The sequence below is a fragment of the Lemur catta genome, chromosome 1 (assembly GCF_020740605.2).
Source record: "Lemur catta isolate mLemCat1 chromosome 1, mLemCat1.pri, whole genome shotgun sequence".
In the NCBI taxonomy this organism is placed as follows: Eukaryota; Metazoa; Chordata; class Mammalia; order Primates; family Lemuridae; genus Lemur; species Lemur catta.
In genome coordinates, this window is record NC_059128.1 from 99,099,614 (window position 1) to 99,124,378 (window position 24,765).

The 24,765-nt window shown below is 51.9% G+C and overlaps 1 protein-coding gene across 2 annotated transcripts in view; it reads left to right on the plus strand.

The window, feature by feature from the left end:
* Nucleotides 1-21,416, plus strand: part of PAQR5 (progestin and adipoQ receptor family member 5) — a 74,873-nt gene extending 53,457 nt beyond the window's left edge. For both annotated transcript variants that reach the window (XM_045530660.1, XM_045530667.1), the window contains exons 4-9: nucleotides 857-984; nucleotides 3,504-3,709; nucleotides 7,791-7,917; nucleotides 14,947-15,043; nucleotides 17,265-17,406; nucleotides 20,847-21,416. In XM_045530660.1, coding sequence (XP_045386616.1) covers nucleotides 857-984; nucleotides 3,504-3,709; nucleotides 7,791-7,917; nucleotides 14,947-15,043; nucleotides 17,265-17,406; nucleotides 20,847-21,088 — 942 coding nt within the window. In that variant the 3' untranslated portion in view covers nucleotides 21,089-21,416. The remainder of the gene's footprint in view (nucleotides 1-856; nucleotides 985-3,503; nucleotides 3,710-7,790; nucleotides 7,918-14,946; nucleotides 15,044-17,264; nucleotides 17,407-20,846) is intronic.
* The last annotated feature ends 3,349 nt before the right edge of the window (nucleotides 21,417-24,765 follow it).

Genomic DNA, 24,765 nt, shown 5'->3' on the forward strand with positions numbered 1-24,765 from the left:
CCACCATGCCCGGCTAATTTTTAAATTTTTTGCAGAGATGGGGTCTCCCTTTGTTGCCCAGGCTAGTCTTGAACTTCTGGCCTCAAGCAATCCTCCCACGTTGGCCTCCCCAAATAGTGGGATTATAGGCATGAGCCACCATGCTTAACCCTACTTCTTAGTTTAACAGAGGCTCTCCATTCAAAAATACACAATATAGGCCGGGCAGCTTGATGCCCCGTATTTCACCTGACCGGTACAAGTTTCTCATTGGTGGTGTTTTGGGGAGGAACTGGCCAGGTGGGCTGCATGGGGGAAGGGTTGAGTGGGCCCTGCCGTGGCCAGCCGCCGCCTCTTCCCGCAGCATCGTAGTCCTCATCATCAAAAGGCCTTTATGAAGCGCCTTGGTGAATATATCCTGGCTCGGGGGGATCTTCTGCAGAGATCTTCCCACCAGTCCCTGACACCTGGGGCTTGTCGGCTCAGACAGGCAGCATCTATGTCAGCTAACCAAGAAGGCATCCAAAAACCGGGCTGTAGGCCCCAGGCAGAGGGTGTGAAAACGGATTCTTAGGCAACATTCATGCCAAGAGTAAGTACGTCTGGAGCTGCAAAGACAGGCTGGATTCACGAAGGGACCCTGGCCCTTGAATTCTCTCCTCCTGCTACTGGCTGGAGCCTTCTTGGGGGACATGGGGTTTTAGATGCTACCGGGAAGGAAGCGGGTGGGGAATGGAGCAGTCTGACAGGTCCAAGACTTGGGCTCAAGTGTTCCAGGTTCACAGTGCACAGCCTGGGAGAAAACTAACGCCTGCCAGAGTTGTTCCCCCTGAGATCTTCATGGCACCCTCTTGGTGCCTTTTTCTTCTCTCTGCAGGTGTTCCATGAGCAGGGCATCCTCTTTGGCTACCGACATCCACAGAGTTCCGCCACTGCCTGCGTCCTCAGCCTTTTCCAAATGACCAATGAGACCATCAACATCTGGACTCACTTGCTGCCCTTCTGGTATCTCTGGCCCCCTTGACTGGCCCGTCTCATTCAGGAGCCCTGGGGACCAGGCCTTCTGGCAGACACAGCTGGGGTTGGGAGGGGTGAGATTGTGTGCTGGGATTTGGGGATCCCCACGGGTGCATGAGTGTGAGGTGAATGCATGATGGAGGGGGAGAAGTTGGGTCTGCCGCTGGGATGAGTTTGGGGGCATGGATGGTGGTAGGGCTCGAGGGGCTCCCGACAGCTCCCCAGTCCTCCCCTGCTCCCCTGCTCCAGTGCCTGATTTGACAGCATCTTCATCTCCTTCAGTCTTAGAGGCTTCCTGGGTCTCCCAGGAGCCCTGGTTAAAATGTCACTAACTTGAGCAAGTCACTTAACCTCTCTGAGGCTCACATTTTTCTACCTGCGAAGCAGGTGCGATGGTCTGCAACTCTCCCAGAGTTGCTATGAAGATTTGGGGAGAAAACGTTGGTAGAGGCATTGAGCACAGAGCTGTGGGTGCTCCGTAAGCAACTGGGTGGCGCTGGCCCAGGCACACTGTGATGGAGCCAGCTAAGAGCAGGCTCTGGGAAGTGATTACGCAGAAATGGGAGTTGCCAGGGAGGCAAAGAGGAGCTTGCTGAGAGAGGTGTGGGCCGAAGGTGACCTTCACAGCCCGCATACCTTTGCTTACTGAGTGGGCAGCGAAGATAGGACCAAAGCACGGGAGGCCTCAGGCTCATAGCACGTGGGCAGCTAGCCTGACCAGAAGTCAGCAGACAGACCTGGGGCGAAAATGCAGGGCCAGGCTGTTTGGTTCCAGCAACTAGCCCAGTGCAGAGGGAGAGAGCCCAGTCTGGGGGCAGAGTGGGGTTATCTGTTAAGAATGGTGCAGCCTTGGGCCTGCGGACTGGGTAGGGTGGCAGCACAGCCCTGCTAAGGGGGCCATTTGTCATTCTAATTTTCTACTTAGGTAAAAAGCATACATGCTGATGAATCATAACACTGCAGAAGGAAACACAGTCAGGCTCATTCTCCCCCCTGGAGTGGCCAGGGTGACCTGTTTCCTGAGCATCCTCCCGGAACCCTTCTGGGGATGCAGGAGCATCTGCGACATGCATGTCCCCAGTGCCCACCTCTTCCCCTGCTGCTCTCTCCTGGCCTCTCTCCTTGGACACCTCACTCTGTCAGCACCTGCAAGTCTCCCTGGCTTAGAACAGCTGCCTGGTGTTTCATTTTATAGATGAACCATGGTTGACTTGGGCTCTTTTGAGATTTGTGCTGCTACAAAGAGTGATGCCCTGTCGGTCCTAGTTTGTTGGTCTTGAACTCCGTGCATGGATCCCTGTGGGGTGATTTTTAGCTATATTACACCTGAGCCACACTGGCCGAGCCACCCCACTGCCTGTGGCAGCCCCACACCACGCCAGGCTCTCAGAGTCGATCCTGACTGAGCAGCACAGAGCAGCAGGGGGTGCCTGGGGAACCCTAAGAAAATGGGACCACTGAACAATCCAGATGACTAAAGGATACGTTTTGAGAAAAAGCAAATACCTTAAGCTTTACTTCTGCTGGGACAGGAGGAGAAAGACTGTAAGTGTGGCCAAAAGGATTTAGCTATGCTCCTTCAGTGCCTGCGAGAAGAGCTTTGTGGAGTCTCCTCCGCTGGATAAATCAGCAGAAAAGGGAGGGAGCCAGCTTTCTGGGAGTGGTTTGTGGCAGTGCGGTGCCCTGCAGGCAGGACCCCATGCATGGAAGACAGACCAGGCAGATCCGAGGCAGAACGGCGCAGTACCTAGGCTTGGCTGAGAGTCAGCCGTTTAGAAAAGAGATTGCAGTCCCAGAGGAGGAAGAGTGTGGAAGAGGAGGGAGAAAACGGTCCTCTTGTCCCCTGGACTTTCAAGGCTCCACCTGGGGGATTGTGTCTGTTTGAGGAGCTCTCCTACAAGAGGGACATAGACAAACTAGAGGGGACAAAGGCAAACCACGAGGATGGTGGTGACGCCAAGTTTGGATCCTGGGAGGAATTATTGAAGGAATTGGGGTTATTTAATGTGAAGTTCAAGGAGGTGGAGGGGGGTAGGAAGACTGCCTTAATATACTTGATGGGCTTGTTTTCTATGATTCTTACGAGAACTAAGGCCAATCAAATGGACATAGCTTCCAGGGACACAGATCTGAGCTCGACGAAGGAGAACTTCCCAACACTCAGAGCTGCCTTGGGAGGTGGTGAGCCTCCCATCCCTTGGCAGCATGTCAGCTGAGGCTGGAGAATCACTTGGGCAAAATGCTGTAAGAGGGATTCCATTACCACATGAGGCGGGGATTAGACTAGATATACCTAAAGGCTTTCTCCTCACCCTACCTGCCCATTCCCAACTTACTGCCTCCCAGTTAAAAAAGGACCCACCCAACCTCCACAGCACACAGTATGTCCCCAGAGTGAGCACACGGAGCAGTCAGTCATCCCAGGCAAACGCAGGCAGAAGACAGTCAGGTGACGATCTCAGAGGAACCCCCGTTGTGGAGGTTGAGTGGGCCCCGCTGTGTTCCAGGTTCTTTGTGTGGAGGTTTGTGACTGCACTGTATGTGACAGACGTCCAGAATGACAGCTACTCCTGGCCCATGCTTGTGTACATGTGCACCAGCTGCGTGTACCCCCTCGTGTCCAGCTGTGCGCACACCTTCAGCTCTATGTCCAAGAATGCCCGGCACATCTGCTACTTCCTGGACTATGGTGCCGTCAACCTCTTCAGCCTGGGTACGTGCGGCCCTGCTCTTGCTTTCCCACTCGCCCTGTCCCCTGTGAGCTGGGGTCACCATACGGCTTTGGTGGGTGTGCAGAGGAGTCAGGGGAATGCCAGTGCCTGTCCAGGTTCCCGATGAGTGTTCTGTAAGAAACTTGTCTGTAAGTGTGTGCTAGATATTTAGCCACCGGCTCTCTGGGGCTGTCAGCCCTGATCTGCAGTGTTTGCCAATTTCCGTGGTGCAAATACTCCCACCGTGGCCAACATCAGGCTACTAACATGACATCACCAAATGCAGAGGTGGAAAGAAACACGATGGATTTAATTGCAAGTTTACATAATTTAATGTTTAATGATGGCTGTTTTTAACAATTGGCTTGCAAGATCCTTGCAACTTTAATGTCAGCTCTCACAGGCCAGGATGAGCCGCTCCAGCACATCAGAGCTGGTCTCTGTCCTGTGTGTGCAGAGGCTGACAGCACTTAGAGATTTGCTCAAAGTGCCACCAGAGGAGAGTGGTGAACCCAAAGTTGGTGAAGTTGGGTGTTAATGTCCCCAACCTCATTGTCTTTTTAACTACGATGCCCCTCCTCCTGCCTCCTCTTCTCCCCTCCACTGTGGGACCACTGTCTTCCTCGCTCTGGCCCTGCTCCAGGTGTGAAAGCCAAAGCTTGTCTTCCCTTGCCCAAGAGATTGTCCCCAGGACCTCCACCCCTCATCTCTCTCTGCCTTCCACAGTGCATGTGTAGACACACACACACACACACACACACACACACACACACACACGCCTCTAAACTCTGCTGTCCTGTCCCCACCGCTTGCTAAAACTGCTACCAAAGCCCCGGCCTCATCCTGGCTGTTGGGATGGATGCAGGCATTTGGGGCCTTCTCTTCTGGGATCTTCCACCAGACTTTGACACAGGGTCCCTCCTGCCTCCTCAAACCCCCACTTTCTCCAGCCCCAGTGGCATCAGCCTCTCCCAGTGGCCCTCCCACCCCCACGCTCTCATTCTCCTATGCCGCCCCTTCTGCTCTCCTTCACACAGGGGCAGGTGGGGCCTTGGGCCTCTTCTCTTACATCACCCAGCTCCTGGGGGTTGTCGTCCACGCCCAGCGTCTCTTAAACACCACTGGATAAACCCCGCCTCCAGTTTAAGCCACTGACCTGAAGCCCAGGCCGCCTGGGAGCTGTGAGACCGGGAGTGTCTGCCTGCTCCCACCCTGCCCCTTCCCTAATGCCCCAGGGCCCACCGCCCACCCATCCTCCCCGGTGAGAAATCTGCAGCTTACCTCAAGTCTGATCTAATCAGTTACCCAGTTCAGCTGACTCTCCTGCCTGCTCAGCGTGGCTCTGCCCCCGTCTTGGCTCAGGCCCCAGCCTCTCCCCTGCCCCATCCACCCACCCTGCAGGCCACCCAGCTGCCCCCACCCAGGCTTCAACGCCTTCTACCAAGCTGCCCTCCCACCTGGGGCCCCTCATTTCCTGGGATGCCGTCCAAACCCCTTAGCCGAGGCTTCCTTGGCCCTTGACCTCCTGCCCCGGACTCGTGTGTTGGGTGCAGGCATTTTGGAGTCATCACTACACGGCAGGCCTTGTGCCAAGCCCTGACTGTCACCGAGGGGCAGCACGATGCTGTGCTTAACGGCCTGGGTTCTGGAGCGTGACTCCGCCACTCCTAATCGCTACTCACTTCTGCGAGAGTTTCTTAACCTCTCCAGGCCTCAGTTCTCTCATCCACAAAATTAGCATAATATCTTCTTCTTAGGAACGTTCTGATGATTAAGTGTGTTTTGAGTGAAGCTCTCAGGACAGTGCCTGGCCCCTAGTAAGCTTCAGCGGGTGGCCGTTACCACGATCATCTTGCTGGCCCTGAGGGCAGACCCCTGAGGCAGGCACCCTCATCATACCTGTGCTCTAGGTGTAGATGATGAGGCACCTGCAGGTAAGTGACCAGGGCCACACAGCTCGTAAACGGCAGGGCCAGGGTGAGAACCGCCCGTGTGTTGTCTCTTCCTCCGTCACTGGGCACACTGTCTGCATACCGGTTCCCGCAGCACCATGGTCTCCCTTCTCGGCACCCTCACATGGGCCATTCCCTGGGACTCCCTCCTCCCTTCCCTGCAGGGCCTTCAAGGCTCCGCCCAGGGTGGGGGGCCCTGCCCTGTGACCCTCCTCCAAGCCCCTGGCCTGGGCCTGCCTCCCTCATGGCTCTGATCACAGCCTTGTCAGCAGTTTCTTTGCAGGGAGCAATCCCCTGAGCACGGGAGGTGTGTCTTTCTTATTGGCTTTCTAGCCATAGCCCGGTGCTTGACATGGGACAGTGTTTAGCAAACGTGGAAGGAAGGTCCACAGTGAGAGCCTACTGTGCCATCTGGGACACCCAGCTCCTTCTCCTCACCTCTCTCTCCCCTCCTCCCACCCCGTCGGAGCCCCCCATCACTGTGTGTGGCAGTCCTGTAGCTTCCTCCCTGCTTCCAGCTCTTCCCCCCCCCCCCCCCCCCCCCCCCCCCCGGCCATCCTGTGCACTTTCACTAGGTGTTGGTCTCTTAACCCCCTACTCAGAATCCTTCATTGGCTCCCTATTGCCTGAAAGAGGAAGTTCACTCTCTTTAGCTTGGCACCCAAAGCTGTCCCTGCTCCTGCTCCCTGGAGAGTCCCGCCTGCCCTCAGGTACCTGTGAGGATCCTGGCTGACCTCCCAGGCTGTGCTCCCAGATGCGGTGCCTGGCTTCCGGCTCGCACTGACCCCATGCCCTCCTCCAGGCTCTCATCAGCTTTGCTTCCCGCTGCAGCTTTGGGCAGGTCTGAGGCCCCTCCCTCCTGTTGCGCCCAGAGCTTGGCGCACACTTCAGCTCCGTCAGCATCCCCTGAGTGAATGCTTCCTGGTCCAGTTGGGAACTGCCCCTGTACCAGGCCAGAAGGGGTTCGTCTGTCCCCTGGAGGCAGCACCCAGCTGGAATCTCATGGGCAGCCCACGGGGGTGGGACGCATGTGGCCGGCATCACTAGATCTGCCTGGCAAATGGCAGAAAAGGCAGAGGTTGACCCTGCATGGCCCAAGGCCTATGTCAGCCTTGAGCTAGGGTCCCAAGGTTCTTGATGTCTTTGGAATAACAGTTGACCTTAGATGTGTCCCTCAGGCCCTGGGCTTGACAGATTTTGAGGCTGCCTCTTCCAGAGGGGACCTCAGCAGGTCAGGGTACAGGTCCAGGCCCCTCTTGCCAGGTGAAGCACACCTGGCCCCTTCAGGAAGGACAGTAATCTTCCCTATTCTTCAAAATAAAGGCTTCAGCAAACAAGGCTCTAGAAGGTCCCTAGGTAACCCTTCTCTCACAAACTCCTACACCTAAAACAAAATACAGCCCCCAGCCTCTCTGCTGGCCTGTCCCCCAGCCCGATGATATGACATGCCCCACCTCGGCAAGGGCCCTCCCTCCAACACTGATCTGTCCACAGGGGCTGCCCTGTCACCAGCAGGTGCAACGTGCATGCTCAGGGTAGAGCTGAGCACACTGGGTTTCCATCATGGGCAGCAGAACACAGTTGACAGCCGGGACCCTGTCACTAAACTGCCTGGGTTTGAAGCCTGATTTTGCTACTCTCTGGCTGGAGGACCCTGGGCGAGTCACTCAACCTCTCTGTGCCTCTGCTTCCTCTTCTGTGAGATGAGGATAAGTGCAAGAGTTCCGTGGGAGAGTGGTCGTAAGGGTTACATGATGTAATACATGGAAAGCCCTTGGAGCAATGCTGAGCTCATAGTAAATTCTCAGGGTGGGGTGTGGGCAGGCAGAGGGGAGAGGGGACATTCTGGGAGGGGCAGTGGCACAAGCAAGGGTGTAGAGCCAGGACTTTGGTGGGTCCTAGGGACAGGCGAGCTCACTGGCTGTAATTCCTGCTATTATTATTTTTTTTTTTCACTCAAGCAAACTCGTTGGTTGGAGCGTGAGTGTAAGGAATGTTGTTAGGGGGATGACTATGCTAGTTTGTGCAGCTCGTTGTAGAAGTGAACTGCCCAAAACACTGAGGTAGGCTGGCAGGGTCCCTGTAGAGCCAAGGGCTGGCCTCTTTCCCAAGGCTGGTTTTTCTCCCCCAGGCTCGGCCATCGCCTACTCCGCGTACACGTTCCCGGACGCGCTGGTGTGCACCACCTTCCATGACTACTACGTGACCCTGGCTGTGGTGAACACCATCCTCAGCACAGGCCTGTCCTGCTACTCCAGGTACCAGCACGCTGACCTGGTGGGAGGGGAGGAGAGGGAGGACCTAGCATGCAGCTCCATGGGCCCTTTGAGGGTCTGGGTAAGAGGTGGGCTCAGTGGAACGGGCACGTGGGAGCTGGGACTTGGAGGACTTCCTATGGCTGGGCAGGACTGGTTTCCCGGACACGCAGGCTGTGCAGTCACCCCATGCCCCGTGCTCAGAGAGCCTCATACTTGGTTTAATACTCTGCTGTCTTGAACTTCTTAATAATTTTTGAACAAAGGAGCCCTGCACTTTGGTTTTGTACCAGGCTCTACAAACTATGTAGTGGGTCCCACTACTGGGTAAGTCACCCTCCTTGAACTTCAGGTTGCTAATCTATAAAATGAGGCTCTTACATATACCTCTGCGATGAAGGTAAGGATTACAGGTAATGTACCCAGGGCACCTGGCACAAGCCTGGCACAGAGGAGACGCCCCATAAAAAGGCAGTCCACTAACAGTGAGTGATGGGCCTGCCGCCAGGTGCATGTGATGGACGCGGATGATATTCAAATGTCCGATGCGTCCTCATGCTATGAGTCATACCCAGCTCACTGGCTCTAATTCCTGCTATTTTTCTAACTTTCTTTCTTTTTTTTTTTTTGAGACAGAGTCTCACTCTGTTGCCTGGGCTAGAGTGCCGTGGCGTCAACCTAGCTCACAGCAACCTCAAACTCCTGGGCTCAAGCGATCCTCCTGCCTCAGCCTCCCGAGTAGCTGGCACTACAGGCATGCGCCACCATGCCTGGCTAATTTTTTCTATATATATTTTTAGTTGCCCAGCTAATTTCTTTCTATTTTTAGTAGAGACGGGGTCTCGTTCTTGCTCTGGCTGGTCTCGAACTCCTGAGCTCAAACGATCCACCTGCCTCAGCCTCCCCCAGTGCTAGAATTACAGGTGTGAGCCACAGTGCCCAGCCTATTTTTCTGACTTTCACTCAAGAAAACTCACTGGTTGGACTGCGAGGGCAAGGAATGTTGTTATGGGGGTAACTACACTAGATTATTCAGCTCTTTGTAAAAGTGAACTGCCCCAAAGCTCTAGTTCCCTAAATTACTTAGGATGCTTTGCAAATGGTTGTGTCAGGGTGACAGCCCTGTCTAGATAGCGCCAAGGTACTGGGTCTTTCCAGGCTGGGGACCTTCCACTCAGGTCAGGAAAAGCGCTGAGGTGGGCTGGGCACATCTGAGTTCGCTGTCCCCCAGCGGCTACCTGTCTAGGACTGCTCAGCCCGCCACACTCCCCCTCCCCAGGGAAAAACAGGGAGGGTGAGACATGCCCCTGTGACTTCTCCAGAATGATTTAGGCTCTAGCTTCCTTTGGGTGGCACTCAGGACTTGTGGGACTGAGGGAGAGTAGGCAAGTCTCACAAACTTGACAAACTGGTTTTGTTTTGTTTTTTTTACTGGAAAAATAGATTCTGAAACAGCATCAGGAATACTTGCCCCAACTTGCCTTCCATTTGCCTGTCCTGAGAGCCACTTTCCGGGGGAGTGAAAGTCTCCTTTCTAGGAGTTCCCGCTGTGGGTGAAGCTGGTGTAACGCACGTACAAAGGTCACACCGGGGCTGAAAGCAGCCCCAAAGAGACGAGGTGTGTGCCCAAGGCACAGCGCATGGATGTGTGGGCTCTGGCCCAGGAACCTGGACACCTGGACCTGGTCCGTGGACCAGTCACTGCCACTGTCTGGTGGCTCCTCCAGGGCCGTGTGGCTCTGGTGTTTGGAATTTAGGATGAGAGGGAGGACAGCACTGTGGGTTGAGAAGGCAAAGAAGGGTTTGTAGGTGTGGAAGAAACAGCCCCAGAGTTAATGATCCAAGACTGCTTCCCCAGGGGCTCCTCCAAATGCAAATCCTAGAATATTTGCTTTTTTTTTTTTTAAAAAAAAAAAAAAAAGCCCCATGAATCACCTATAAGCCACCAGGGTAGCTTGCTGTCCTCTAGCCAGGAGTCCTCCCTGATCGTTCAGATACAATGGATGGGTCTTTTGGACATGGCGTGCCTGGTGTGTTTGGACAAACCTGTTTGGCAGGGCAGCTTTGGCAGGCATCTCTTGAGTGCCCAAGTTTGGGGCTTCTCCCCTTGGCAAGGAAATAGATTATTTCTGTTTATTTATGGAGCACATCTGTGACTATTCCATCCACCCACCCACCCAACATTCCTCCAATGCCTGCCACGCCCCAGGAACCATGGGGAGAGCTAGGAGTGCCAGGAGGAGTAAGACGCTGCCCTCGCACAGTGCAGTAGGAGAGGCAGACTGCAGACTCCCCAGAAAACCCAGCATGGGGCCATCATTTCCTTTGGAGTGTAGACAAATAATGATAATGCAAAATACCACCTGCTTGGATACATGGAGGTTCCGAGAACTGGCAGTAGTCCTAAGGAGGGAGGTGGGACAATTTAGCTGGAGAGGAGGGAAGGGCCTTTGCCACAGAGTGAACAGCCCGGACAAGGGTGAGGATGCCAGAGAGGGTGGGCCAGTGCGGGAAGCCACAGGGAGCGTCAGAGCTGCCAGAGCCTGCACAGGTGGGAGCAGGCAGTGGCTAGAGAGGGGTTCGGAAGGCTGGCTGGGGGTGTGTGTGTCCCCTGGGGTCTGGCCCTCTGCTCATGAAGGAGGAGAAACTCCTAGGAAGGGAATTCTGTGCCCTGAGGGGCTTCCAGTTGTGTTAAGAGCCCCTGATGTGGGTGTTGCAGGGTGTCAGGGGCAGGGGATGGGGGCTGTGTTGGGACAGAAAGGGAGGAAGGGGGCAAAAGCCACATTCTCAGAGCCAAAGGGAGAGTGGCCGTCCCATCTGTAGCCCTTGGGGTTCCCTTTGCACCTCGTCCTTGTTCCACGTTCCCGAGTCCGTGGCTTCCTTGCTCTTACAAGGCCTGTCCTTCCGAGCTTTCATTCCCTGCCTCTGCTGGGGAGTGAGAAGGGTGACGCGTGCGCAGGAGGGACGCTGGCCCTGAGTGCGCGAGAAGCAGGTAGAGAGGAGGACTGGGGCATGGGGGGTGGGGCCTGGATTTCAGACCTGCTCCCCTACAGACTTGCTGTGTGGCCTCGGGCCAGCCACTGCCCCCTCTGGCTTCAGTGTCTGCACCTTCAGTAAGGGCATCTGAGAAGACTTGCCTGGGTTGGGCACCCTACGATGCCAGCGCCGCAGAGTCCTTTCCCTGCCTCTCCTCCTGCTCCCTCGGTCCCAGGTAGGGGAGGAGCGGCAGAGAACCACCTCCCCCTTCCCAGGGGAAGCATTAGCTCGTTAGTTACCCCCATGCTTACCAGAACATCAGGGTTTAAATGGCATTCGTTCCATTACAGCGCAGACCATTAGGGTCAGCCTCAACTTAGAGAAATTTGCAGTCCCTGGGGTGGTTTTTTTGGTTCTTATTATTGTTATAGTTCAAATGAGTATGTTCCGGAAAGCCGCCTTCTCATTCGGTAGCACGTGTGAGGGGAGTGAGAGAATGCGTGCGTCTTGGAGCAAGGTGAGCGTGACCAGCCCCGGGTCTGCTCGTCCTGCTGGCTGCCCAAGTGCTTGCTGCACGCACAAGGCACTGCGGACCATCTGCGTCCATGTAAGGCATCCAACTGCAGATTGTTTTGACAAAGAGCTGCTGAATGAAATGCCCCGTGGTCACTGCCGTGAGGGGAGAGATTAATGTCCATCCCTGGTAGAAAGTGAGCGGCCCGTGAGGATGCCCTGGCGGTGCAGAGGGGCAGGAGCTGGCCTGGAAGCGGGTTTGGGGGTTGGAGGTGGAGGTGGAAGGCTTGTGCACGCGCCTCTGCAAAGAACGAATTTTCCGCCAGCTCCTTAGTTTCGAGCACTAGTTCCAGAATTCCAGTTGCTAATTCTTCCAGCTTTGTTGCAACAAGATTTATCAGGTTTTAGAACAGACTGGTATTGCATTGACCCTCTCTTAATGAAGGCTTCTCCTCAACTCCGGTGTTTCCTGCCAGCCTCATTCTGGGCAGAGGAGGCCGGGCGCCCTACAAACCAGCCCCTGAAGCCCCGGGTGCAGGCCGCCTTTGGAGACGGTGGGGCTGTGGGTGCTGTGGAGGGTGCCGTGGCTCTGGCTCCACTCCTCAGCCTCTGGCTGTGGGGACACCCTGTGGCCTGACGTGGAATTGCACCTTGGTAGTGGGAGGCCCCTCTCTGCCGCTACTGGCCCCTCTCTGTGGGTACTGCGCCTTCTGCCTTTTTTTCCCTGTTGCTCTCTCTCTCCTGTTCTGCTTTTCTCCTTCTTTTATTCCCTGTAGACTCGGCTTTGCAGCTGGAGAGGCTGGCCCATTTGCCCCTGGGGAAGCACTATATCAGCCTGGGCGAAATGTCTCAAGTTGCAGGAAGTCCATGCGTTGGGGGATGGCTCTCGCAGGCCACAGCCAGATTTCTCCGTGTGTAAGTGGCACAAGGGGCGCGCTGAAGGAGCGACCCTCTCTCAACGCAGGATCCGCAGGGGCGGCAGTGCAGAGCGCAGGAGGGAGGGGGCCTGCCCGGGTGGCCTGAGGAGCCAGTGGAGCAGGTACCGGACCTCTCGGGGTGTAGGGAAGGGTGAAGGCTGTTGGTGACCTGAGGCCTGCTCAGCCTGCTTGGGGGAGGCTGGGGGCGGGGGTGACACTTGGGAGCCAGACAGCCCTGAGTTTACCTCCTACCTTTGCTTCTTATCAGCTCATCTGACTTTAGGCAAATCACCCAGAACCTGTCTGTTCACTCTTATTCCAGTGTTCTAGTCCAACAGCTATTAATACAAGATGGGGAGGGGAAGAGAATGGAGCCCCACAATACATATGTTTTGTTTTGTTTTTTTTCAGACAGTCTCTCTCTGTTGCCTAGGCTAGAGTGCTGTGGTGTCATCATAGCTCACGGCAACTTCAAACTCCTGGGCTCAAGCAATCCTCCTGCCTCAGCTTCCCGAGTAGCTGGGACTATGGGTGTGTGCCACCATGCCCAGCGAATTTTTTCTATTTTTAGTAGAGACAGGATCTTGCTCTTGCTCAGGCTGGTCTTGAACTGCTGATCTCAAGCAACCTTCCCACCTTGGCCTCCCAAAGTGCTAGATTACAGGTGTGAGCCACAGCACCCAGCATATGTTTTTTAAAAGCTGCAGTTTAGTAAGTGTGACTCTGCTATGCACGATTCTAAACACTCATAAGCATCGTTTGTCAAATTCTTGCAACAGGGAGGTACCGTTATTGTCCCTTTGTTACACACGAGGACTGGGAGGCACACAAAGGTTAAGTGACCTGCCGAGGTCATGTGGTCATACAGAGCAGTCAGAACTAGAACCCAGTGTTGTCCTGATCAAGCATTCCACGTGAAATCATGGTACCATGTGGCCTCATCTCTCCTAGAATTTATGGTTTAATCCATGGCTGTGATTCTTGTTTGGGGGATGGTAGATCAAGGTCCCTTCCTCCTTCTCCTTGAGCTTCTCTTCCTTCTCCACCCAGTACCTGCTGTGTAAATCTCTGATTTAGGGGCAGGGGCAGGAAAGAAGAGGAAGTATGCTGATGGGCTGGAGTGAAGCTGGAGCATGCCTTTGGAGGCTGTGGGGCTTCTCAGGGCCTGCAGAGGTGTCCCTTGCCCGTGGAGCAGGGATCCCTATGCAGGCCGTTTTTGCTCAGCTGCCCTGGGGACTGGGTGGAACACATCAGCCTGGATAATGTCCACATCTCAGACATGCTTCTAGGCTGGGGCTGGGGGATCCTGACCTGACCAGGCCTGATGCCTGTCTCCAGGGAGGGCTACCCACCCACCCAGATGTGGGATACAGGCAGCAGTGGGGTTTATGGTCAGGTGGCTGCACTGGCTTATAGGGGACATGACAGCTGGGCCAGAAGCAATGGGCCTGGGCTCAGAGGGAGCACAGATGCTGTTTGCAGGAGAAAGGGCAGTCTTGTGGGCTGGGACCGAGGGTCGGGGAGCAGAGGTGGGAGCGGCAGCAGGACTTAGATCCCATCCCACCAGAGAGCGTGACGAGGGGCAGAGCTGTCAGCAAAGGTTGAGAGGGCCCGAATGCATGCGTTGCCTCTACAGAAGCATTGGGACAGCCACCCCAAGAGCCTTGGTGCAGGGCTCTGCGTAACACCCCTGCTGGCTTCCCAAAGGAGGACCCAGCCCTCCATAATACACCTCGGCGTCCAAGTGGGCTCTGCACCTGTCCCTGCCTCCTGCACTTGGCGGCCAGCCGGGGCATGTGAGCACTTCTTTCCTTGGGCCTCCGTTCAGGGATGTGGTTTTGTGTGGACATCTTCCTGGCCCTCTCTGGCCTCCCCGTGTCCAGCCTGCCGTCTGTGCTGCCCAGCTCCCTACACCCTCAGCTGCTGCCCCCCAGGCGGGACCCGGGCGGCTGAGGCCCTGTCATGTTCTTTCCTCTCTTCATGACGGTCAGCACCACTTGTTTTAATGCTGGTGTCATCTGTCTTTGGATAGGAGGTGGGTGGGGTGGTGAGGAAGGTGAGAAGGAAAGATTTCACATATACTTAGTCCTCCCAGGCCAGCAGCCCTGTGCATGGTAGAAATATTCCAGAAACCTCTCCAAGGCTCAAACGCTGCTTGAACCCAGGTATTCTGCGTGGGAATCACCTGGGTGGCTCCGGCCAGTTGGGTGCGTCTCAGCCTCTGCAGGGTGTGCCCACCCGGGGGTCTGTGCCGGTGGGGCCACCCACGCTCCCTCCACGTCTCTCTGTCCTGGCAGTTACTAGACTTTTAAAAGGCTCTTTGGCAGTTAAATAACTTGGCCCCTGGGTTTCGGCCAGTGCCTCCTCTCTGGCTGGGCTGGATGCCACTGCTTCTCAAGTGCGAGAAGATGGTTTCCTTGGGGGTCTTTTCACCTCTGAGGTTTGTCACCTCCGTCGGGGCGGGAGAAATGGATGAGGCTGGCCGCAGGAAGTTGTGCAAAAATGCCTGTGCCCTGTTGATTACCAGAGCCCTCAGGAGTTTTGAGCGTGTGCGTGTGTGTGTGTGTGTATAAGTTACTGAAACTCTTTTCTTTCTGTTTCTACCCCCTCTCCCTCCCTGATTTAGGTTCCTTGAAATCCAGAGGCCCAGGCTTTGTAAGCTGCTCCGCATCCTCGCCTTTGCGTATCCCTACACCTGGGACTCCCTCCCCATCTTCTACAGGGTAAGGGCTGGCGGCATCTCCTCTCTGCCTGTCGGCAATACCAGGGAGGCGGTTTCCTGAGTTTCTGGGGGTCAAAGCCTGCACTGGGCACCTCAGGACACAGCGGGAGCCGAGACCCGGGTGCTGCCTTGCTGGCCCTTGAGGAGAGGTTAGGAGACAGCATGGACAGAGAGGTACTGGCGGGCAGCATGAGAGGGGCTTAGGAACATTCACAGAGCCGGGCAGGGCAGGCACCTGGGCTTTGGAGAGGGAGCCGTGTACTCAAGGCCAGTCCCTGGGCAAGTTCTCTCCACTTTGATTCCCTTCTGCTATAAACGGGCATGATGATAACCCGGCCATCGGGCTGTGGGGAGGATTACATGAGGTAACATGCAAGTTGGCTGGCGGCAAGAGTCCTGTACATGCACTAGTGTATATCACCATCAATTAGTGTACTGTCGATATTGAAGGGAAAGGTATGAACGAAAGCCTTAAAGGAGAGATGGGAAATGGAGGGAGAGCACAAAGTGGGAGGGTGTAGGAGAGATGACAAGGACGAGAAGGGGAAAGTGCATGCACTCCCAAATCACATGGGCCTGAGTTCAAAGTCTGGTCCCACTGCTTGCTGGCTGTGTGACCGTAGACAATGCACGTAACCTCTCTGAGCCTCAGTTTCCTCATCTGTAAATGAGGCTAACATCTCCTTCTTCACCAGGGGGTAATAAGGATCAACCAACGGATCCGATGGGCTCAGTGATGCCTGGCACCTGGCCAGTACCCAGTGAGTGGGGTCCCCCTCCCAGAGGCAGCGTCCTGTGTGCCTGGGGCATGAAGCCCAGATGGCAGGGGTGAGGGGTGAAGGGGAGACGTGGAGCTCCACCCACCAATGGGGGCACTGAGCACATGCTCCACCTGTGTGGGTCTAGGGGAGACCCAGAGATAGGAGTGCATCCCATTCCCCTCACTCCTCCTCGAGGGCACAGACCACACGCAGGAAGCCAGAGAGGACTGAGCAAGCCTGCCCCGTGCCCCACCAGGTCAGGTGGCACAGACGCTGCACTGTTGCTAGTGTTGTGCACTCTGCACTTGGCTGCATCAGACAGTGGGGCAGTGGGGAGGGGAGGTCTAATTCCAAACAGCGATGTTGATACTGGGATCAGCCTGCCTGGATTCCAAACCTGACTTCACTATTTACTAGTGGTTTGCAAGTCAATCTCGGGCCCACTTTCCTCATCTGCAAAATGGGCCAAATAGTCTGCCTTATGGTAATTGTTGCGGCTCAGATGAAACGATGCGCGTAAAAGGCATGGCCTGGTGCCCTCAGTGAGTGGTCGCTACTCTAGTTACTTATAATAATACAAAAGCTCTACTTACCTCTGACACAGTATAATGGCCATAATTAATACTTTTGATGACTCAGAAGGTCTTCCAGGGATTTCTAGGCCTTACAGCCTTAGTTAGGAGCATCAGTTCAGTGGATGTGCCGATTAACAGTGAGTTCAAGTGTGAATAGACCACTTTTTACTGTACAGTTGACCCTTGAACACCACGGGATTGAACTTATATGTGGATTTTCTTCTGCCTCTGTGACCCCTGAGCCAGCAAGTCCAACCCCTCCTCCTCGTCGTGATTTTCTTAATACCATTGTCTTTTCTCTAGCTTACTTTTTGTAAGAATATGGTATGTAATACATATAAAGTACAAAATACATGTTAATCTACTGTTATCGGTTGGGCTTTCTGTCAACAGGAGGCTATTAGTAGTTAAGTTTCTGGGGAGTCAAAAGTTGTATGTGGACTTTCAACTGCATGGGAGCAGTGCCTCTAAACCCTGCATTGTTCAAGGGTCAACTATACTTATATATTTTACCCCCAGAAAGAGTAGCAATGTATATAATAGGATTTTTCTTTTCCTTTTCCTTTTCCTTTCCTTTCTTCCTTTCTTTTTTTTGTAATTAAATAACTCAAAGACTTTCATGAGCATTTGCAGGATTGAAACACAATTATCATGGGTCTCATTCGATCACACTCAGGGTAGGAATTCTGCCCACACGTCCCTGAGAGTTCCCTCCTCCAGGCCACAGATCTGAGGTGGCACGGGCCTTGGCCTCTGGAGTCCATGCCTATGTGGCGAGATGTGTGGGTGTCAGAGCCCAGTCCCAGCTGCAGGTGCTGAGAAGGAAGAGGGCCTACCCACAGCCTGGCCTCCTCCTGACGCCTGATGTTTCTTTAAATACCTGCAGCTATTCCTGTTCCCAGGGGAGAATGCACGAAACGAAGCCACCTTATACCACCAGAAGCACATGGTCATGACCCTCCTGGCCAGTTTCTTGTACTCTGCACACCTGCCGGAGCGCCTAGCCCCTGGACGCTTTGACTATATTGGTAAGTGGGCGATGGCCCTGCTACTCTGCTTGTTGCCCTCCTGGCCGCGGAGGGGTCCCATCCCTGATTCCAGTGCACGTAGCTGCTAAGGGGCAGGCAGGGGCCGGGAAGGGGGCCAAGGTGAGTGATGTTGCAAGTTGACAGGGCCCAGGATGTCCATCGCCAGTGCATTGCCAGGTAGGATGGGGGAGGATGGGAAGCAGGGGAGCCCAGGACCCTAAAGCATTCAGATGGGGCATGGGGCCAGTGAGTTCTATTGTTACCTAAAACATGGAATCCTGTTATTAAACGAGCACTGGGGGTAGCCATGGAGAAGAAGAGGAAAGGCAGGTGCAGATGGCCCTGAGGGTCACAGACAGCAGGGAGCTGTGCAGGGGCAAGTGCCTGTCCTGTGCGTGGTGGGTGGGAGGGGGCCAGGAGTCTGGGTAGAGCAGGAGTTCTCAGGGTGTAGTCTGAGGACCAGCAGCAACAGCACCATCTGAGAGTGTGCAGATCCTCGTGTCCTGCCCCAGACCTCCTGAACCGGAAACTCCGGTAGAGGGGCCCAGCACGCACACAGAAGCTGTGTGATCCTCCAGGTGGGCATGAGCTCACAGGTGTCTGCGAAGTGCTGTGGTGGCGAGGACGCATCAGAGTCTCGGGGGGTTTACACCTGCTGGCAGAGGAGGCAGGGGGGTGCTCTGCAGAGTGTATCGCCCCCTCGTGGTTCTGGGACTGGCTGGGAGGAGGGCAACCTTGGGTCGATTCTGGTGATGCTGACAAGGGCTTGGGGTGAGAGTTCCTTAGAAAAGTACTGTGGGCATCAGAGGGCCAGTCACTGTCCCCACCGTGGCAGGAACCTTGGTTGCCCCCAAGCCCATTTGTTTCCTGATTTTCTGTCCCCTCTCACCTAAGAGGTGTGGCCAGATTTGCTCTGTTTGATCTGATTAGAATTTTATCTCCTTTTCTTCTTTTGTCCTGCCTAGAGGGACTGCAGCTAGCAAAATGCTCAGAGGGCAGATTTCCAAAAAGGAAGGAAAGGAGAGGCCAGGGAATTAGTGGCAGTGCCCTGCCTGCCATGCCCACCTCCCCAGCCCCACCTTGGTGAAGTAGAGGTGGCTGTGTATAAGTCTTGGGGGCTTCAGAAAAAATAGGCCTGGGCCTTATTTTGCCACTGCTCTTGCTTCTTAATCACATTTTATTTATTCACTTCTATCCCATCCTCTTGGGCCTAGAGGTAGAGTTGAAAAACATACAGGGGGAAATTTGCTAGACAATCGTATATGACAGATCACTAAGACGTTTAGGAAGTTCTCAGTCCTTGAATAACTGAGTCTGTTGGAGGTAGGAGTCCACTGGCGCCAGCCCCTGGGCCCCAGTCTGGGAGTGCTGACCTGGCATGTTAGCGTTGGCCACAGGAAGCTCCTCCCTGCTCCTGTCGGGCAACATTGTTGAAATCACTCTTCATGCTTTGGCCACAGTTCAGATACATCCATTGCTGATGGCTCTTTCTGCCTTTCATCTCATGCCCTAATGAAGATGGGTTTGAGCCTCAGCTGATAAATGTGGCTAGTCACCACTCTGCTTGGCGCAGTGTCCTTGGAGGGCATGGCTCTCTATTAGAGAAGAAACCACTTTGCTGCATCACATGCAGATTTGGAAATCACACCCAGCCCATCAGCTTGTGCATAAAATCATACACAGCCCATTGGCCTGGTAAAGCAGGAGTGGCATCTCCAGGCTCATCTTCTTCCTGGGGGGCAGAGCTGGGGGTGCTGGTAGCTCCCAGCTATAAAGAACTCACCAGACGTCCACTTGAGACTCCTCGACTCTCCTACACTCTTGTTCCTGATTCTGCCCCTGCACAATAGTAGAGGCGGCCAGGCTGGTTCTTGCCTAGAAAACATTTATTGAATACTTCTTCTGGGATAGGTCCTGAACTTTTTTTTTAACCAAAGGAGAATCCTTATTTAACTTCCATGTTGTATTCATTTGCAACGGCTGCCATAACAAAGTACCACAGACTAAACAACAGAAATTTATTTCCTCACAATCCTGGAGGCTGGAAATCTGAGATCAAGATGTCAGCAGGGTTGGTTTCTCTCCTTGGTTTGTTGACGGCCATCTTCTTTCTCTGTTTTCGCGTGGCCTTACCTCTGTGTCTGTGTGTGTGTGCGTCCCAATTTCCTCTTTTTCTAAAGACACCAGTCTTATTGGATTAGGGCTCACCCTAATGACCTCGTTTTTACTTAATTGTTTCTCTAAAGACCCTATCTCCAAATATGGTCACATTCTGGAGGTCCTTGGGGTTAGGGCTTCAACATATGAATTATTTAGGGACATAGTTTAGCCCATAACAAGTGTGGTCTTCTCATCTTACTCCTGGTGTCTGAAGGTTGTCCCCAAAAGCAGTCTCTGACCCTGGGCATTAGAATCCTTTTCCCACCAACCACCAAATCAGCATGTCTCTGCCCACCGCCACCCCTCTCTACTGGGCTCCCGCCTCTCTGGACGAGCTCTGTGTGAGCTGCATCCAGCACGTCATCAGGAAAGAAGAGTCCCTGGTCATGTCTGTGGAGAGGACCACTTGGTAAGTGGCCAACAGAAAATTTGGCCGGCCTCTCCTGGCGTTGAAGTCAGAATGTGAGCTGACTAGCGCAGACTCTCAAGAGATGCCCTTTGGCAGAGCGTGGTGCCTAACTTTCTCATCTGGAAAATGAGGCTGCTGGATAAGCTGTTTTAAAAATGAATGTGGTTTGCTCTGATAGCCTTTTTATTTTTCTCATATTGATTTTCAAAACTAAATTTATTAAGGTATACTTTACATATTCAAGAATTCCCTGATGTCAAGTGTATAATTCAGTGATATTTTCAGTGAAATTTACCAAGTTGTACAACCATCACCATAAATTGGTCTTACAACCTCTTCATCATCCCGATTAGATCTCTCACACCCATGTACTGTTAATCCCTGTTCCCACCCCTGCTTGAGGCGGCCACTAATCTATTCTCCGTCTTTAAGGATTTGCCTATCCTGGGCATATCATGTAAATGGAATCATACAATGTATGGTCTCCTGTTTGGCTTCTTTCATTCAGCATCATGTTTTGTTTGTGTTTATGTGTGTATTTACAGGCAGGGTCTGGCTGCTTGAACTCCTGGCCTCAAGCCATCCTCCCACCTCAGCCTCCTGAGTAGCTGGGACTATAGGCACACACCACTATGCTTTGCTAATTTTTTTATTTTTTGTAGAGACCGGGTCAGGCTATGTTGCTCAGGCTGGTCTTGAACTCCTCGGCTCGAGTGATCCTCCCTCCTTGGCCTCCCAAAGGGCTGGGATTACAGGTCTGAGCTACCACGCCTGGCAACATGGTGTTTTTAAGCATACGTGCCATAGTGTATATCAAAACTCCTTTCCTTTCCGTCGCTGATCTCGATGGCCTCTTGTGTGTTTGCCCCAGGTCACAGTCACCAGCTGTTCCACGTGTGTGTGATCCTGGCCACGCACATGCAGATGGAAGCCATACTTCTGGACAAGACTCTGCGGAAGGAGTGGCTCCTGGCCACCTCCAGGCCCTTCTCGTTCCCTCAGATAGCCGGAGCCATATTTCTGTGCATCACCTTCAGCCTCTGCAACATAATTTATTTCTCAGCTGCTCTGTATCGGATTCCCGAGCCAGAATTACATAAAAAAGAAACATGATTCAGATCATAAGCTTTTCATGCCAGATGTCAACATTAAGCTGCAACACCCTAGCCACCATAAGCCGGTGGCATGGTCCTGGCTTACGATGGCCTAAAATACTCATAATGATTGGTGCCTTGGCATTTTTGAACGAGTTCATGCCAAAAAGGTATTTAACTGAGGAAATGTCTCTACATGTGCACTGATTCTGTGTGTGTGATTTTTAAAAGGGGAACAGGGGTTCAAGCAAGTCCTTGTTAAGGCAAATTATTGATATTTTGTTAAGTTTTAAATTTACTTAAAACAGGGTTTTTCATTCTATTTAAACAGTTGGATTAAGCACATTGCCCTTGTAGCTTTGTGTTACTCTTTAAAAATGGATCTTGTTTCATTTGATGAATTTCACATAGCAAAGCTTCTCCTGAGAGCTCCTGTAGTGGCCTGTCAACTAGTCTGGGACAGTGAGTGGGGAAGGACACTGGAAGGACCCGAGAAAGAGGAAGTTGGTCACTGGGAGCCCTAGGGACTGGGAAAACATTCCAGAATGAAGAGACCGGACTTGTGGGAAAAGGGGACCCTCCTTTTGCTCTGTTCCCACAAGTCCATTCTGCCTTCAAAGTGCTAATTCTCATGTCATTATGGATTTGGAGTTTGTAAGTTTTTTTCTTCAAAGTCCACAGCTGGGTGTCATGTGTTCTGTTATGCTCTGTTTTCTTGTGGCCAGTTTGATCTGCAGAGTATTGTGCAGTACAGATACAATGCGTTAAACTGTGGGAGCTGCCCGAGTTAATCCCAGGTGGTTGTGCTCATCTGTCACCTTTTAAACCAAAGAAGGTTGCTATATTTGGGGATGTCATACATTTGATATTGCATCAGCATTTCAAGTATGCTGCTGCAAAATTTAGTATTCATGTGCAGAGGATGTCAACAGCCTTGCCAATGGGGTGGTCAAATATAGTGTTCTCAAGCTTTACTGTGAACCAGGAACACCTGGTAAGCTTGTGACAGATGCAGATTCTTGGAGCAAACCAGGGGATTCTGCTTTACCGAGTTAAAGGTGGGCTTTGTAGAGGAGATCTGCACAGGAGCCAGTCTCCCAGAGGATGCTAACACAGGAGGGCCAGGGGCCAAACTTGAACAAGTGCTGGTGCCACGCATTCTGAAGGCATGGGCCTATCAGCTTTGTTTTGCTTTATCTAAGTTTCAGCAACTCACCACCTAAGGGCATGTCCCCCACTTTCTGTTTCAGACTTTTCTACTCGGAATAGTACTAAGACACTGAGCATTTTCTCATTTTGTTGCACTACCAATTAAAGTCCAGTATTTCATGGTGTTTTCAGGGAGTACAGAAATGCTGATGCAAAACAACTTTTAACAGAGGCCCATCAAACGCTGATCTGCACTTGGTAATGACGTAGGGGACCTCTATGACAATGCAGGGTCCTCTTTGCTGACTCAGGGATACCTCCATATCTTAGAATACTGTCTCTACCATTAACCAGCTCAGACACTTGAATGGCCTTGTAAATAGTTCATATTCTAATCCTCTGAGGACAAGTAACAATTTGTATTGAATGAGAGTGGTTAAGAAATATGATTTCATTAGTTTTATTATCTATTTACTTCCTGTGGTGAATGCAGACTGATAAAATTATATGGGATGGTAAATTTTGGGTACATTAATTGCAAACTACATGACAAAATTTGTTTTTTTTGGCACCAACCTGACATTGTTAGTGGAATTTCACACCAGCAGGGTCTGTGGGCTTCCATTTCATCTTACTATAACTTTAGATTTATGGTTAAAAAAAGGTCCAAAGTTTAAACACCTTTTTCTAATACTGCCAAAGACATAAAGTGCTTTAAATTCCTTGTTTATAGATGATAAAATAATGTTCTCTGTTTAACTCAGAAATAGGTGAGAGATAAGTGATCAATTTGAAGGACTTTTAGATTATTTAATCTTTGCTTATGTCAATTTTTCATCGTGCTTAATGATGAAAATGACATGTTAAATCAACAAAATAAGATCAAGTACACAATGTTTTTATAAGTTTGGTAAACTTTAGTCCCGTTGTATACTTTTGGGGATAGTGCTATAAATTAAAATTTTATAAAAGGTTGGATCACACTGATTTGGAAGCTTCTAATGCAAAATGAGACTGGGATCAAATATATTAATTATCATTAAGTATTAAGTAATAGACATTTGATGTCAAATGTGGGTATAGTTTTATCCAAGCCATCTCAGAAAATTTGTCAGGGAGTTAGTGGAAGACTTCGCTGGAAAGATGTCTTTTAATGAACTGGTTCTCATTCTCTAAAAACTGTCTCAATGCACTTGAGAGATGTGACACACTCCTATTGGTGACGATTGCTTGCAGCATGGCACGGTCTCAGAAGGGAATGTGGTGGGGAGGCGCACTCCTAACAAGACGTACCTCTCCCTTCTCTCCTGGCTTGCGAAACAATACTCTAAAATTTACTAGACATTACAGTTGTCATAAAACTTGAATGCGTTTGAATGAGGCCATTTTAGTCAACTTTACATCTCTTCCCTCATTGAAGGGTTTCATTTCCCATTGCTCAGTTTTTAGAAAATAACACTCATCTTTTTTCAAAAGAAATGAATGTGTAATTGTTGCTAGAACACTGCAAGGTCTTTTGAGTACAACATGATTTAAATATTTGGTCTGCTGCAAAGTGGTTTTTTTTTTTTTGTTATTGTTGTTGTTTTGTTTTTGTGGAACACTGCTCACGTGAGAGGTTCTGAGGAAGGTGGAGTGGAATAGAATGGTTTTGTCAGATGTGTTCGGGAAACCCTCATTTGAATCTATTGTGTCCCTTTCTGTATGAAACGCCGATCAACACTGTACGACACTTTATAACATATTAGTTGAATGCCAGCCTCTGATTTGCTAGTCAGCCATCCATTATGGCAAAAACCTATGTCCAAACTCAGAGATGTTCTTCCAGCTTACATTAATGTCTGGTTTTCTTGAACTGCGTGAGAGAAAAAATAAATAGAATGTATTTATTATCATAAAATTGTCCTGGTTGCCACTTGATATGGTTATGTTTCACCTACCATACTGCAAACCTGTTCATTCCTCATGAGAAAATACTCCCTGTGCCTAGTAAATCATTAAATGAATGATTAATGCTTGGTATGTATAGAATGGATGCTGTCCTAGAAGCTGGGGAAAACGGTGAATAGAAACTATGATGTCCCTCCTCAGGGGGCTAGTGTTCTGGCTGGGCAGGCAGACAAGATATATAGATAAATTCAGACAATTGCTGCAAAGAAAATGGGCCTGGTGAAGGATTAGGGAAAAGGGTGGTAGGGCAGGGGAACTGGACAGCTACCTATAAGCTGGCATTTGAGGAGAGACTTGGTAGGCAAAAAGGAGGCAGGCTTGCCGCTGTGTTGGGCAAGGCATTTTAGGCAGAGGCAGCAGTAAGTACCAGGGCTCCATGGACAGCAAGTGCTTGTTCTATTACTAGGTAGGATGGACATCAGGCCACTGCAGAATTGTGTAACTCCAGCAAATGTCTGGATGACTTGATTGCCATGAATTCTGAAATTTTCCTGAGTTTTCTTCCTGGAAGATTGCCTAAAGAGCTTTTTATGTCCCCTTCGTCTTTTTATGGAATGCTTCAACTCAGTAATAAATGCATTTCAGACAAATAGAAAG